This window comes from Podarcis filfolensis (genome assembly GCF_964270895.1).
Source record: "Podarcis filfolensis genome assembly, chromosome: 13".
NCBI classification, from domain to species: domain Eukaryota; kingdom Metazoa; phylum Chordata; class Lepidosauria; order Squamata; family Lacertidae; genus Podarcis; species Podarcis filfolensis.
Window position 1 is genome coordinate 3,074,886 of NC_139615.1, and position 14,075 is coordinate 3,088,960.

The following is a 14,075-nucleotide window of genomic DNA, read 5'->3' on the forward strand; positions in this document are numbered from 1 at the left end:
GCTCCTTCAGGTCTACTGGGCCTTTGAGGCCGTTTAGGGCTTTCAAGGTCAGCACCAACACTTTGAATTGTGCTCGGAAACGTACTGGGAGCCAATGTAGGTCTTTCAGGACCGGTGTTATGTGGTCTCGATGGCCACTCCCAGTCACCAGTCTGGCTGCCGCATTCTGGATTAGTTGTAGTTTCCGGGTCACCTTCAAAGGTAGCCCCACATAGAGCACATTGCAGTAGTCCAAGTGGGAGATAACCAGAGCATGCAACACTCTGGCCAGACAGTCTGCGGGCAGGGAGGGTCTCATCCTGCGTACCAGATGGAGCTGGTAGACAGCCGCCCTGGACACAGAACTTACCCGCGCCTCCATGGACAGCTGTGAGTCCAAAATGACTCCCAGGCTGCGCACCTGGTCCTTCGGGGGCACAGTTGCCCCATTCAGGACCAGGGAGTCCCCCACACCTGGCAAGAGGGGGAGAAGAGAATGTTCCTGTGCCCACTTCCTCCAACCAGGCCCAGCTTCATTAACTCCCATCCCCTTTTCCCCAAACCCTGTGACCTCAGCAGTGGAACAAGCTGGAAGTGGAATTATTTATGGCACATTTTATCCGGCAATGTTTCTCCACGTGGCAAGAGCTTTGCTCCAGCTTCCTCTTTTGCGCTGAGCTGGTACGGAGAAGTTGCTGACGGAGACACGTTTGGGGTTTGTCATTTCCTTAGAATTCAGGGGCACACCTACAGAAGTCATTCTAGGTCATGTAGGACAGCAGGGTCATGATTCACAACAACGCAAAATTAACATGAGATTCATTCCTGCAAGACGTGACTGTGGCTGGGGGAGTAATGGTGCATTTTTATAGTGTGTGCACACTCAGAGGATGACCTTCAAACCATCCTAAGTATCGTCTCAGAAGCTTACGAAAAGCTTGGCCTATCGCTCAACATCCCAAAAACCAAAGTGCTGCACCGACAAGCACAAAACAACCCCTCTGCAGCGCCACAAATCCAACTCAATAACAGTGAGAAAGTTTACCATAGCATATGCATTTGTGAGCATATTCCTTGGGCGGAGAACTGCAAAAATAATGTAATATTGACAGATGGCTGTGTTTTGTTTCATGTGCAACTTTGGCAGATTTGTCTTTAGATGAGAACGGAATCGAATTTCTTCAACCAACATGTAGTATATATATTTTTAACTACAAAGTTTTATTCATATTTCATGCAAACAATAAGCAATGGAAAGAGACAACACAAAAAGTTAGGAAATCATCAGTGAGACAGTTACACAACGGTAGTGAATACTGTACTGCATTTTAAACCAGGCATGTCCAAAGTCCGTTTTGGGGGTGTTATGTACTGAAGTTCTCACCCTGGGCCAGCAGGGGGATACTGTAGATAGTTTTCACTCACGTCCACGTATGCAAATAAGGGATCGAAAGCGACGTTCAGTGATTGGATAGTTACAGAAAACGGTTACTGTTGCGTTGTAGTGGAGCTCTATATAAGCAGGCTGGCTGAACCCTTCAGTTCAGTTCTGTTCTGGCCTGTGAATAAACAAGAGCTGTTTGAAGAATCGCTGTGTCGTCTGATATGTTCACCCACTATTTAACAGGGGGCCTAATCCGGCCCGCTGGTCGGTTGAATCTGGCCCCTGGTTGGCCCTTTGATCGGCCCTCACAACCCTTCACTTCATCAAATCTGGCCCTCTTTGAAAAAAGTTTGGAACGAACTCATGGGTTTGGAGAGCCAATTTCATTTTTGGGTGCCAATGGCGATTCAAGCAGATCTGAAATGTAGGATACGAAACCCCACCAAATTGCATGAAACAGTCCTCTTTATTCCTTGCCTTTTATCACTAGAATCTTGTGGGTTATCTCCTCAGCAATGGCAACCATTTCTGTACCACCGTTCGAAAACCAGGTCCATTAATTCCACACACACCCCATTTTTGTGCAATAGAAAGTCTGGCAGCTACTAAGAACCATGTTGAGAGGGGTTGGTTGGGGTCTGAGTTTCTTTCTTTTTTTCAAAAATTGTATTAATTTTCCACATTTATAACAGACATAACATATAAAACACACAAAAGAAAACACAGTACAATACTAACGAATGTATATTTCAACATTTTTTTCAACTCATTATAAATCTTTTCCCAGAAGTCCTTCACCTTGGGACACGTCCACCACATATGACCAAAGGTGCCTTCTTTTTCTTTGCACTTCCAACATAAATTATCATTCGTGTGGTAAATCTTTGCTAATTTTACCGGGGTTAAGTACCATCTATACATCATTTTCATAATGTTTTCTTTTAATGCAGTACATGCAGTGAACTTAACCCCTTTCTTCCGCAACCTTCCCCAATCTTCTAACATTATATTGTGTCCAACATCTCTTGCCCAATCTATCATTACAGATTTAACTTGTTCATCCTTTGTATGCCACTCCAACAATAAATTGTACATTTTGGATAGGTTTTTAACATTAGTATCTAACAACTCTGTTTCCAATTTGGATTTTTCCGTTGCAAAACCTGTTGGAGTCTGAGTTTCTGCTGGAGGTCAGATTTCTGTCGCATGGGCATAGCTGGGGGGTCAGGGGGGCAGCTGCCCTCCAATCAAGTAAGTAAATAAAAATACTTAACTAACTGACCAATTGTGTTGCAGGTAACTCGGTTCTGCCCCCCTTAACTTAAAGCCTGCCCCCCTAAAATAAATCATGGCTGCACCCAATTTCCGCCACCTTAATCGGTTATCTCCATCTCGCAGATCCAGCCAAAGTCGAGAGAGCAGTGGTCGTCGGTCCAGCGGCCGTCGCTGTGGAAGTGGACACAGTTCTCTCCCCCCAAAAGTCCATGGCTGGAAGAGTTATCTGGCTGACCTGGAACCCAGTCCCTAGACGGGGGCATGGGGAGGGAAAGAAGAGGTGAAGACACAGGTCACGATCCTCAAAACCACCTCCAGGTTCAGTTCCGGGAAGCAGGAGCGCGGAATCTACTTGGTTACTTAGCAAAGGGGTTCAGAGGTTGAAATTCTAGGTCCAGAGGGACAGCGGCTCAGGCTGAGGCTAAAACCACATGCTTTGATGAACCATTGCCCTCAAATTAGGGTTCCCAAGTCAGGAGCACCCCACACCCTGAGACTGCAGGGCCTAAATCTGAGTCTTAGTGGTGGCCCCTGGTGAAGTCCTGGAGTGATGTCACAGGGGGTGGGGCCCAGAGAATCTATGCAATAATTTGGTTCAGAAACTTCAGCCAGTGCAGAATTCAGCCGCCAGATAGCTCACTGGATCAGACGGTTTGAGCATATTACAGCGATCCTGGTCCGACTGCACTGGCTACCGATTAGTCTCTGGGCCCAATTCAAAGTGTTAGTTTTGATCTATAAAGCCTTAAACGGCTCAGGATTGCAGTACCTCAAGAACCGACCCGGACCCTGAGATCATCTTCTGAGGCCCTTCTTCATGTGCCGCCTTCTCGAAAGATTTGGAGAGTGGAAACACAAGAACGGGGCCTTCTCTGCGGTGGCTCCCTGTCTGTGGAATGCTCTCCCCAGGGAAGTTCGTCTGATGCCTTCATTATACACCTTTAGGTTCCAGGCAAAAACGTTCCTTTTCAACCAGGCCTTTGGTTGATCTTATTGACATCCAACACCCTTTTAGAATGTGGCTTTTGGGGGGGTGGGTTTATTGGGTTACTGCTTGTGGTTTGATTTTCTATGTTGTGGTCTTGTTGTGAACCACCCTGAGACCTCCGTGTATAGGGTGGTGTATAAATTGAATTAATAATAATAATAATAATAATAATAATAATAATAATATGCAACGAGGTGAATTTTGGTTTGATTTTCTATGTTGTGGTCTTGTTGTGAACTGCCCTGAGACCTCTATGTATATGGCGGTGTATAAATTGAATTAATAATAATAATAATAATAGTAATAATAATTTGCAACAACAGAGGGAAGAGGGAGGAGAGGAGGCAGACCCCACAGACAGTCTCCTATTCTGCTCCCAGAGCTGCAATTCCCAGAGTGGTTTAACAATCAACCCCTCCTCCCAGGGAAATCTGGGAATTGTAGTTCTGTGAGGGGAACCTCCTCCTCCTCGGAAGTCTCCCGAACAAGCCACAGCTCCCAGAATCCTCTGGGGGGGGGAGCCAGGACTGTTTAAAGCTGTACCCCAGGGCTTTGAACGTATGGGGTGAAGGTGGCCAAAGTCTTCGCTCCAACAGGGCTTTGGCAGGGCCTGCTACTATACGGCAACAGCCCCTAGCGTTTCCCGCATTGCATTATGGGTTGGCCGCACTGCCGCCTGTGAACTTACCCTTGGCGAAATGTATAGGGCCTTCCGTCCACCCACGTCCAGCTCCCGCTGGTGTAAGTCAAGCCAATCCACATATATTGCGGGCGCACACGGACGGCCACAAATTGCTGGCGTGGAAAAAAGCACAGAGGGGAGGGAAACAGAAGGATCTCTTAACTTGCTCTCAGTTTCCCCCATCTTCAATTCAGTTCTTTCCATTTCCACATCGATTTTTTAATTTTTGGAGAACCCCAATGAAAACTCATTAGCACCCTAGCGCTAATGACACATTTTCGACGCCATTTTGCAAGGGGAATATTAAATGCGGCGCATTCTGGTATGTCATCATCACCAATATACGCATCTTTATGCTTGCTTTACCCTGGTATGTGCATTTTTGCGGGTATTACTTGGCCAAAGAATTGCATTACATAATTCAGAGAGCTGCGATTTCACAGAGAGAGAGAGAGAGAGAGCTGAATATTGCAAAATTCAGAGAGCTGAATATTACAAAATTCAGAGAGCTGCATTTTGCAAAAGTCGGAGAGCTGCAACTTGGTTCCTGTAGCGTTTCATAAATGAAACGACATCAGGTTTCCTGAGAATGCACAGAGGGTCACAAAATGTCCCCCAACATACACTGCTGAACATACAGTAAAGGTAAAGGGACCCCTGACCATTAGGTCCAGTCGCGGACGACTCTGGGATTGCGGTGCTGAACTCGCTTTATTGGCCGAGGGAGCCGGCGTACAGCTTCCGGGTCATGTGGCCAGCAGGACTAAGCCGCTTCTGGCGAACCAGAGCAGCGCACGGAAACGCCGTTTACCTTCCCGCCGGAGTGGTACCTATTGATCTATTTGCACTTTGACGTGCTTTTGAACAGCTAGGTTGGCAGGAGCAGGGACCGAGCAACAGGAGCTCACCCCGTCGCGGGGATTCGAACCACCGACCTTCTGATCGGCAAGCCCTAGGCTCTGTGGTTTAACCCACAGCGCCACCCGCGTCCCACTCTGAACATACAGTAGGCAAGAGTAATTCCCATAATCATTTCCGCCCGATGATTAAAATCTGTTATCTGTCCTTCCGCAGCAAGTCACAGGCCTCAAGAAGGCCCCCACCTGCTGATCTCAACACTAGGGAGGGTCTGTCAGAAAAGAGGCAGCCTCTCAGATTTTATTCTCTCCGTCATCAAACACACAGGGCAGGGGGCAGACCTGCAAAATCCCCAGGCCCCTACCTGTTCCTCATAGGAGTTGATGATCACCAGGTGGGTGTCTTGGGTTTCGCAGTCAGCCTTGGCCTCCCAAGTCGGGTATCCCAGTAACAACTTTTCCGAAAGATGTCCCACCCTTTCGGACAGCAGGATTAACCTGAGCCCTGAGTTCAAGTTGCCATTGGGTGGAGCTCAGTAGGCTCCCAGCAGCCTTTGCTCCCCCACCCACCCCTTTCTCTGCCTTTCTGGAACAAAGGAGCCATGCGGTGTGGCTCCCAGCTGTATAAAAACCAAGTGAATGAAACATCTCTCTAAAATGAGATATTTGCTGCCTGCATCTTTGCTAATGCAAAGACGGTGTGATTCTTTTGTAAGGAAACCAATATGTTTTTTCTTTTTAAATCCTTTGGAATTTTTTTCTTCTTTGCTCTACTGCCAACAGATTGTGACTTGTTTGCTGTTATGCCTGGAACTCTGTGAGTAAAACCTTCACATATTTGCAAAGCCAAGCGCCTGTGATTTATTCTAGCCTAGGTATTTTTGTGGGGAACATCTATTTAAACGTGGAAGTGAGCAGGTGTAAATCTAACCAAGTTTCAATGTGCTTAGAGCAATCTTCTTTGGCGATCCCTCGTAGCCGAGTAAGATTGTCTTCCATAAACACGGTTTTAACAATGAGTCCGTAAGTGACTGTAGAGGCCAATTCTGGACCCACACGTCCTTCCACAGTGGGGACATTGGTTCCCGGGTGGGAGTCGATCACGGTGTGGATTTGCCAGGCGTGTCTTCCTCTTAGCACGTTTCTCCCTTGCGTCCTGAGTTCGAGTGTCTTCAAAGTCCATGACACCTTTGGTAAAGGCTGTTCTCCAACTGGAGCGCTCGCAGGCCAGTGTTTCCCAGTTGTCGGTGTTTATACTACATTTTTTTAGTGCTAACTCTGCTACACATCTCTTCCAAACTGCTCTCTCCAACACAAAACCCACAGGGCACCTACCTGTTCCTCAATGGAGTTGATGATCACCAGGTGGGCATTTTGGACTTCACAGTTGACCTTGGCCTCCTCCCAGGATTTACTCTTTCCAGACTCCCAGTAACAGCTTTTACGAAATAAGTCCCACCCTTTCGGACAACATTCCTTTGGGTTAGCTGGGAGATCAGACAACACAAAGGGAGGGAGATAAAGGGAGCAACAGTCAAACTCTGTATAGACCCAATGAAACAGCGGACGCCCACTGATTTCAGCCAGAAGACAGACTATCATAGAATCATAGAATTATAGAATCATAGAGTTGGAAGAGACCACAAGGGCCATCGAGTCCAACCCCCTGCCAAGCAGGAAACCCCATCAGAGCACTCCTGACATATGGTTGTCAAGCCTCTGCTTAAAGACCTCCAAAGAAGGAGACTCCACCACACTCCTTGGCAGCAAATTCCACTGTCAAACAGCTCTTACTGTCAGGAAGTTCTTCCTAATGTTTAGGTGGAATCTTCTTTCTTGTAGTTTGGATCCATTGCTCCGTGTCCGCTTCTCTGGAGCAGCAGAAAACAACCTTTCTCCCTCCTCTATGTGACATCCTTTTATATATTTGAACATGGCTATCGTATCACCCCTTAACCTCCTCTTCTCCAGGCTAAACATGCCCAGCTCCCTTAGCCGTTCCTCATAAGGCATCGTTTCCAGGCCTTTGACCATTTTGGTTGCCCTCCTCTGGACACGTTCCAGTTTGTCAGTGTCCTTCTTGAACTGTGGTGCCCAGAACTGGACACAGTACTCCAGGTGAGGTCTGACCAGAGCAGAATACAGTGGCACTATTACTTCCCTTGATCTAGATGCTATACTCCTATTGATGCAGCCCAGAATTGCATTGGCTTTTTTAGCTGCCGCAGTGTCCAGAGGAGGAATGACCACAGGGAGGAACACAGAGAGAAGAAACGCCACGTTACATCTGCAGCAGCACAACCAGGCACCTTCGGTCGCCCCAGCTGCAACAAAACACATCTCTCCCATATCAGTCTCTACAGCCACAACAGGCGCTGTAATTCTCCAACATCCTCAGCCCAGTATACCTGAAGGAGCGTCTCCACCCCCTTCGTCCAGCCCGGACACGGAGGTCCAGCTCCGAGGGCCTCCTGGCGGTTCCCTCCCTGCGAGAAGTGAGGTTACAGGGAACCAGGCAGAGGGCCTTCTCGGTGGTGGCGCCCGCCCTGTGGAACGCCCTCCCACCAGATGTCAAAGAGAAAAACAACTACCAGACTTTTAGAAGACATCTGAAGGCAGCCCTTTTTAGGGAAGTTTTTAATGTCTGACGTCATTATTATTATTATTATTATTATTATTATTATTATCCCATGCCCTTGTAAAATGTGGCTTTGGGGGGGATTATTGGGTCGTTGTTTTTATTTTGATTATATATTTTGTGGTTTTATATTTTAATTTTGTTCTGTGCACCGCCCTGAGACCTCCGGGTACATTCTATTATTATTATTATTATTATTATTATTATTATTATTATTATTATTATTATACCGCTTTTCATTTTAAGATCTCAGGGCAGTACACAGGATAAAAACCATGAATACGGGATAAAAACATGAAGCTAAATGAAACAAAACAGCAAAACGATACCCTCCCCCCAACAGATACATTTAAAAGACTATAGAATATTAATCAGTCAAAGACTTGGTTGAAGAGGAACATTTTCGCCGAGCGTCCCTGGGGAGAACATCCCACCTCTTTAGCCCCCCACCCCACCCGCTTTCTGGCTGCCCCCCCCCCTCCTGACCTGTTCGGTTGTTCTTGAAATCCTCCAGCTCGCAATGCATGAATCGAAAGGTCTTTTGCATGTCTTTCAACTGGGTCAGGAGTTGCGTCTTGGCTGGTGAGAGCGAAGAGAGAGAGGGGAAAAACATAAAAATGGGGGGATGGCTAGTTAGGCAGCCACATTTGACTTTCAGAGGGGGAAATGCACACAGACCAGGAACATTTGCAGAAATGTCGAAGGCTCCACGGAGGAGCAGGAATACCCATTCCATCTCGGAAGCAGGAAAAAGGTTTCTATCGGGACTTCCTGTTTGTCTGCCATGGCGAATGGCTGTACCCATTCCAGTGGATCCTTTTCGTGCTAATCGAGGATAATATGGGAGTATCGTATTTTTCGCTCTATAGGACGCACCCGACCATAGGACACACCTTGTTTTAGAGGGGGAGAACAAGAAAAAAAATTCTCCCCCTCTCTGCTCAGCGCCCCTTCAGCGAAGCGGGAGGAGAAACGGAGCCCCTTCCATTTCTCCTCCCGCTTGGCTGAAGGGGCGCTGCGCGGCTCTCCCTCTCTGCTGAAGCCAGGAGAGTCTTGTTCTCCTGGCTTCAGCAAAAGGAACCCCAAGCCTGCGGAGCGGAGCGGGAACCCGTGCTGCGCTCCGAAGGCTTCAGGTGGCTATCCCTGCAGCCTGGAGAGCGAGAGGGGTCGGTGCGCACTGACCCCCTCGCTCTCCAGGCTTCAGCGAAAGCAACGCGAAGCCTCCGGAGCACAGAGGGAGCGCTCCCTCTGCGCTTCGGAGGCTTTGCATTGCTATCGCTGAAGCCAAGGAGCCTGCATTCGCTCCATAGGACACACACACAGTTCCCCTTAATTTTTGGAGGGGGAAAAGTGCATCCTATAGAGCGAAAAATACGGTAATTATCCCCCCAGCTCTTCACCCACAGATCGTCCGATACATGCCGCCCACTCTGAAGGAATGTGGGGGGCAGGAGGCGCTGGGTGGATTTTACCGTGAGTTTTGGCAACACTCCAAAGCTGTCGCCATGAGCAGCGGACACATGTTTTTTTTAAGAAAAAATTCGGACTTAACTAACAGACATGCTCTGAACTAGGGGAGATAAAGTACTCTGCTAACTGATTCAGCCACTGGGTGCCAAGGATTCGACCTGGAGAAGGACTTTCATTGCAACTATCGGTATGTTGGGGGAAGCGAGCCTCTTTTACTTCCTCTTGATATATTTCGCATTTGCTGTTTTATTCGGCAAATCGTCCCCAAAGGACGGTTTGAAATAAGCAAGCGGAACTGAAAGAGTGTCTTGCTGTCGTTATTGTCATGGTTTAGCTACAAAATTGACAGTGTGAAATCTGGACTATGATTCTGGCAAAGGCCTTTAATGGAAGGATAAAAAGAATTTATGATGGGAACTGTGGCGTTTTTTACAGAAATATCAACCCTCTGGCAGCTGGAAAAAGATGACAGGAGGGAATTTTGGATATCTGCCCAGCGTGAATGGCAAAAAAGGCGACATCTCTCTCAGTCTTGGCTGTGACACACTAAGACACATTAAGAAAGTGAAAGTAGATGAGAACGTTGGATTACAGAACAATATTTCACACAGAACTACAAAGGACTGACCCGCTTGTTTAAACGAACTGTTAAAAATAAATTAAGGATCAACATCAGAAATGTTTATCAGGACTATCTTTTTTTTAAATCATTTTTTTTTAATCCAGTATACACAGCCAATCAAGATATCTGAATCATAATCCAATTAAAAATAATTTTTAAAAAAACCCACCAAAATATAGTCCCAATTGTAATTATTAATTTTTCCGGGCTCCCCATAGTCTGGACCTCTGAAGCATATCTCCAAATCTTCATTCCTGCCTCTTCTGTTTATCGGGTCTATCTGACTAATTAAGGATGCGTTAACGATATTAGATCATCACTCCCTGAACTTCAGAGCGTGGGAAGTCACCCAAAGATTTATAATTTGACATGCTTCTTTGGCCATTTTGTTGTATTTTAATTTGGAATGATTGAATGTGGTTTTTATTGGATCGTTAAATTGGCAAACTTAATAAATATCATTTATAAAAAGAAAAAGGTTTCTATCCCCTGCTCTCCCCCCTTCTGAAACTGCCCCATATGATGCAGCAAATGAAATTTTTTAACACCCCCCACAGTACATTCTACTAGCTATAAGCTAGGATTGCTATGCTCTCCCATCACAGTCGGAGGCCGTGATGCTTCTGATCACCAGTTGCTGGAAACCCCAGGACGAGAGGGTTGTTCTCGTGCTTGGATCCTGCTCACAGGCTCCCATAATAAAACGTCTGCAGGGGCTCCAGGCTGCTGCCTTGTTACAGTCCTGGAGGTGGAGGATCATCAGCGTTGGGAGAGGACATGTTGTTGTTGTTGAGTCGTTTAGTCGTGTGCGCCTCTTTGTGACCCCCTGGACCAGAGCACGCCAGGCCCTCCTGTCTTCCACTGCCTCCCCCAGTTTGGTCAAACTCATGTTTTTAGCTTCGAGAACACTGTCCCACCATCTCGTCCTCCGTCGTCCCCTTCTCCTTGGGCCCTCCATCTTTCCCAACATCAGGGTCTTTTCCAGGGAGTCTTCTCTTCTCATGAGGTGGCCAAAGTCTTGGAGCCTCAGCTTCAGGATCTGTCCTTCCAGTGAGCACTCAGGGCTGATTTCCTTCAGAATGGAGAGGTGTGATCTTCTTGCAGTCCATGGGACTCTCAAGAGTCTCCTCCAGCACCAGAATTCAAAAGCATCCATTCTTCGGCCATCAGCCTTCTTTATGGTCCAGCTCTCACTTCCATACATCACTACTGGGAAAACAATAGCTTTAACTATACGGACCTTTGTTGGCAAGGTGGTGTCTCTACTTTTTAAGATGCTGGGGAGAGGACATAAGAAGAGCCTTTAGCTGGATCAGGCCAATGGCCCACCTAGTCCAGCATCCTGTTCTCACAGTGGCCGCCCAGTTGCCTCAATAGGGAAACCCACAAACACGATCCGAGCACGAGAGCGATTCAGAAGTATTGCTGCCTTCAGAAGTGATTGCCCAAGTTCTCCGTGGAGACATTTTGCACCAGGTTCTCCCTCCTCAACTCACCTGCTTCCGCTTTCTCTGCTAGCTGTTTGACCTTCCCCTCCAGGTCCTTCATTTTCGCTTCCGTGTCTGCCTCTGCAAATGCACAAATTGGGGTTGGTAGCTATTGTAAAAAGGTAGCTATTTCTGGAGGCTATTGTAAAAAGCTGAAGACACTAGCAGAACTGACATAAATTCTGCAACACGGTACAGTGGTACCTCTGGTTGCAAACAGGATCTATTCCAGAGGCCCGTTCAAAACATGAAAAGCCTGCAACCTGAAGCGCCGTATCTGCACAGGTGCACGGTGCGATTTGGCGCTTGTGCGCATGCGTGATCGGTGAAACCCGGAAGTAACCCTTTCCGGTACTTCCGGGTCGCCGCGGGACACAACCTGAAAAAATGTAACATGAAGCAAACGTAACATGAGGTATGACTGTATAGTAATAGTATCTGGCCATAGACAATAGAAGGATTGGATATGTATTAAAGGACAGAAACCGACAATAGAAAGGCATGTACAATTTATGAGGAAGCAGGAAACCAGTTGGAGGGAGGGAGGGAAGTCATGAACTCAGCGGAGCAAATGCATTTGATTGATTATTGTAATGTTGTTATATTTTATGTTTTATTAATGAAAATAATAAAAATATATTGAAAAAGAAAAGAAAAGAACAGGTTTCACTTTCCTTTGAACCCACAGTGCTGCCTTCACTTACCCTTGTGCTGGGAAGCGACCATCCCTTCACCAACACTTCGATTCATGCTTGTGATTTCATCCTTCAACCCCAATAACTGAGAGATGTGGTCACTGCCTGGAGTGGGGGTAAGAACATAAGAACATATGACATGTCCTTCTGGATCTACACAGTCCTCTTTTAAAGCAATCCAGACTGGAGGCCACGACAGGCTTAAACGTTCTCCCTTCAAATGATGAAGCACTCACCTTTGGCGCCAAAGACAATGATTGCGATGGTGAGGATGGCACTGACTCCTAGCAGGATCAGGACCAGGCGACGGCTGGGGCAGATTCGTTGCCTCCATGATAGGCCCGGGGGGCGTTTCTGGGAGGCTGAGGAGAAGGGACATCGGTCAGGAATCCACCCTCAACTCCAGCTTGCGTTTTAGGTCTTCTCCAGTAATTTATCTGTCAACGTTGCTTGACACTTCTGACACCACTTGGCTGCAACGCTGTGATGTTTATGAGCATTCCATGCAACCAGGCAGCAAAAACAGTCGGGATGTTTGCAGGCCAGCTTCTTTGAGGGAAGGGGAAATTGTCACCCAGGGGGAAAGTGGTTTCACACAGGCCCTAAAGGAAAGGAGGAGTTTTGTAGGGAAGGCTGCGGGGTGAGCAGAGTTCATAGATGGAGGGGAAGCTCAGAAAGAGGGTGAGTGAAGGAAGGGTGGAAAGCAGGCCAGAGTCTGAGAGGAAGAGGAGGTGGAGAAGGGACAGGGATCAGAGGCAGAAAGATTATGAGGCAGGGGAAAGTGTGGGCTGAATTTGCCATACTGATTTGTTGAATTACAAATTCTTAGTTATAGCATGATCAGTAATAGTTCATAATTATATGGCATAAGGATGGGATGTGGGTGGCGCTGTGGGTTAAACCACAGAGCCTAGAACTTGCCGATCGGAAGGTCGGCGGTTTGAATCCCCGCGACAGGGTGAGCTACTGTTGCTCGGTTCCTGCTCCTGCCAACCTAGCAGTTCGAAAGCACGAAGTGCAAGTAGATAAATAGGTACCACTCCGGCAGGAAGGTAAATGGCGTTTCCGTGCGCTGCTCTGGTTTGCCAGAAGCGGCTTAGTCATGCTGGCCACATGACCCGGAAGCTGTACGGCGGCTCCCTTGGCCAATAAAGCGAGATGAGCACCGCAACCCCAGAGTTGTCCGCGACTGGACCTAATGATCAGGGGTCCCTTTACCTTAATCACTATAATCCCTCAGCGACACTCAGCAGGAAGTGCCAAAAGACCTCACAGCTACTATGGCGGGTGGTGGAGGGAAGGAAGGAACATTTTAACTGAAGACACAGTAGCCCCAAGGAACCCCAATCCCAATTCCAGAGAAAAAGGCTAGTGGGGAGTCCGCCTACATTTTATAGAGTTGCAGTGGATTTGTAGGTGTCGGATGTGACTGTATGGTGTGCTCATTTCTTGGAAGTAATCAATCTTGAACTAGTCCTTGCTCTTTCGGGAAGGTAGGCATGGGTCAACAGAGCTAGCTTCACTAACTTCCTTGGTCCTCACCCATCGCACAAGGACCCCGTGGTTATTCTTAGCAGACAGGCCAGACTGGTGACTGGGAGCAGCTGCCGAGACCATATCACACTGGTCTTGAAAGACCTACATTGGCTCCCAGTATGTTTCTGAGCACAATTCAAAGTGTCTTTGCTGACCTTGAAAGCCCTAAATGGCCCCAAAGGCCCAGTAGACCTGAAGGAGCGTCTCCACCTCCATCGTTCTGCCCGGACACTGAGGTCCAGCTCCGAGGGCCTTCTGGCGGTTCCCTCATTGCGAGAAGCAAAGCTACAGGGAACCAGGCAGAGGGCCTTCTTGGTAGTGGCACCCACCCTGTGGAACGCCCTCCCACCAGATGTCAAAGAAAACAACAACTACCAGACTTTTAGAAGACATCTGAAGGCAGCCCTGTTTAGGGAAGCTTTTAATGTTTGATGTATTACAGTATTTTAATATTTTTTTGGA

At 47.5% G+C, this 14,075-nt stretch overlaps 2 protein-coding genes across 3 annotated transcripts in view; both read right to left on the minus strand.

Annotated features, from left to right (window-relative positions):
- The window catches only part of LOC310746929 (asialoglycoprotein receptor 1-like), a 37,514-nt gene that overhangs the window by 21,778 nt on the left and 1,661 nt on the right, over positions 1-14,075 (minus strand). The window lies entirely within an intron of this gene.
- Positions 2,214-11,926, minus strand: LOC310746980 (asialoglycoprotein receptor 1-like). Its single transcript, XM_083581260.1, has 5 exons — positions 11,392-11,926; positions 8,290-8,382; positions 6,501-6,652; positions 4,315-4,421; positions 2,214-2,887 (listed from the first exon to the last, which is right to left on the minus strand). Exons 1-5 carry the CDS (start codon positions 11,441-11,443, stop codon positions 2,737-2,739), a joined length of 555 nt encoding a protein of 184 aa, XP_083437386.1. The 5' UTR covers positions 11,444-11,926; the 3' UTR covers positions 2,214-2,736.

What these genes read in the sequence shown, in the direction of transcription:
- LOC310746980 (XM_083581260.1), bottom strand. Translation starts at nt 11,443, where the DNA reads ATGAAGGACCTGGAGGGGAAGGTCAAACAGCTAGCAGAGAAAGCGGAA. An exon ending in TCAACTCCATTGAGGAACAG is followed by an intron (nt 4,422 to 6,500) that starts GTAGGTGCCCTG and finishes TTTCCACGCCAG; the next exon opens with CAATTTGTGGCCGTCCGTGT. An exon ending in CCCTATACATTTCGCCAAGG is followed by an intron (nt 2,888 to 4,314) that starts GTAAGTTCACAG and finishes GCCCCCGTCTAG; the next exon opens with GGACTGGGTTCCAGGTCAGC.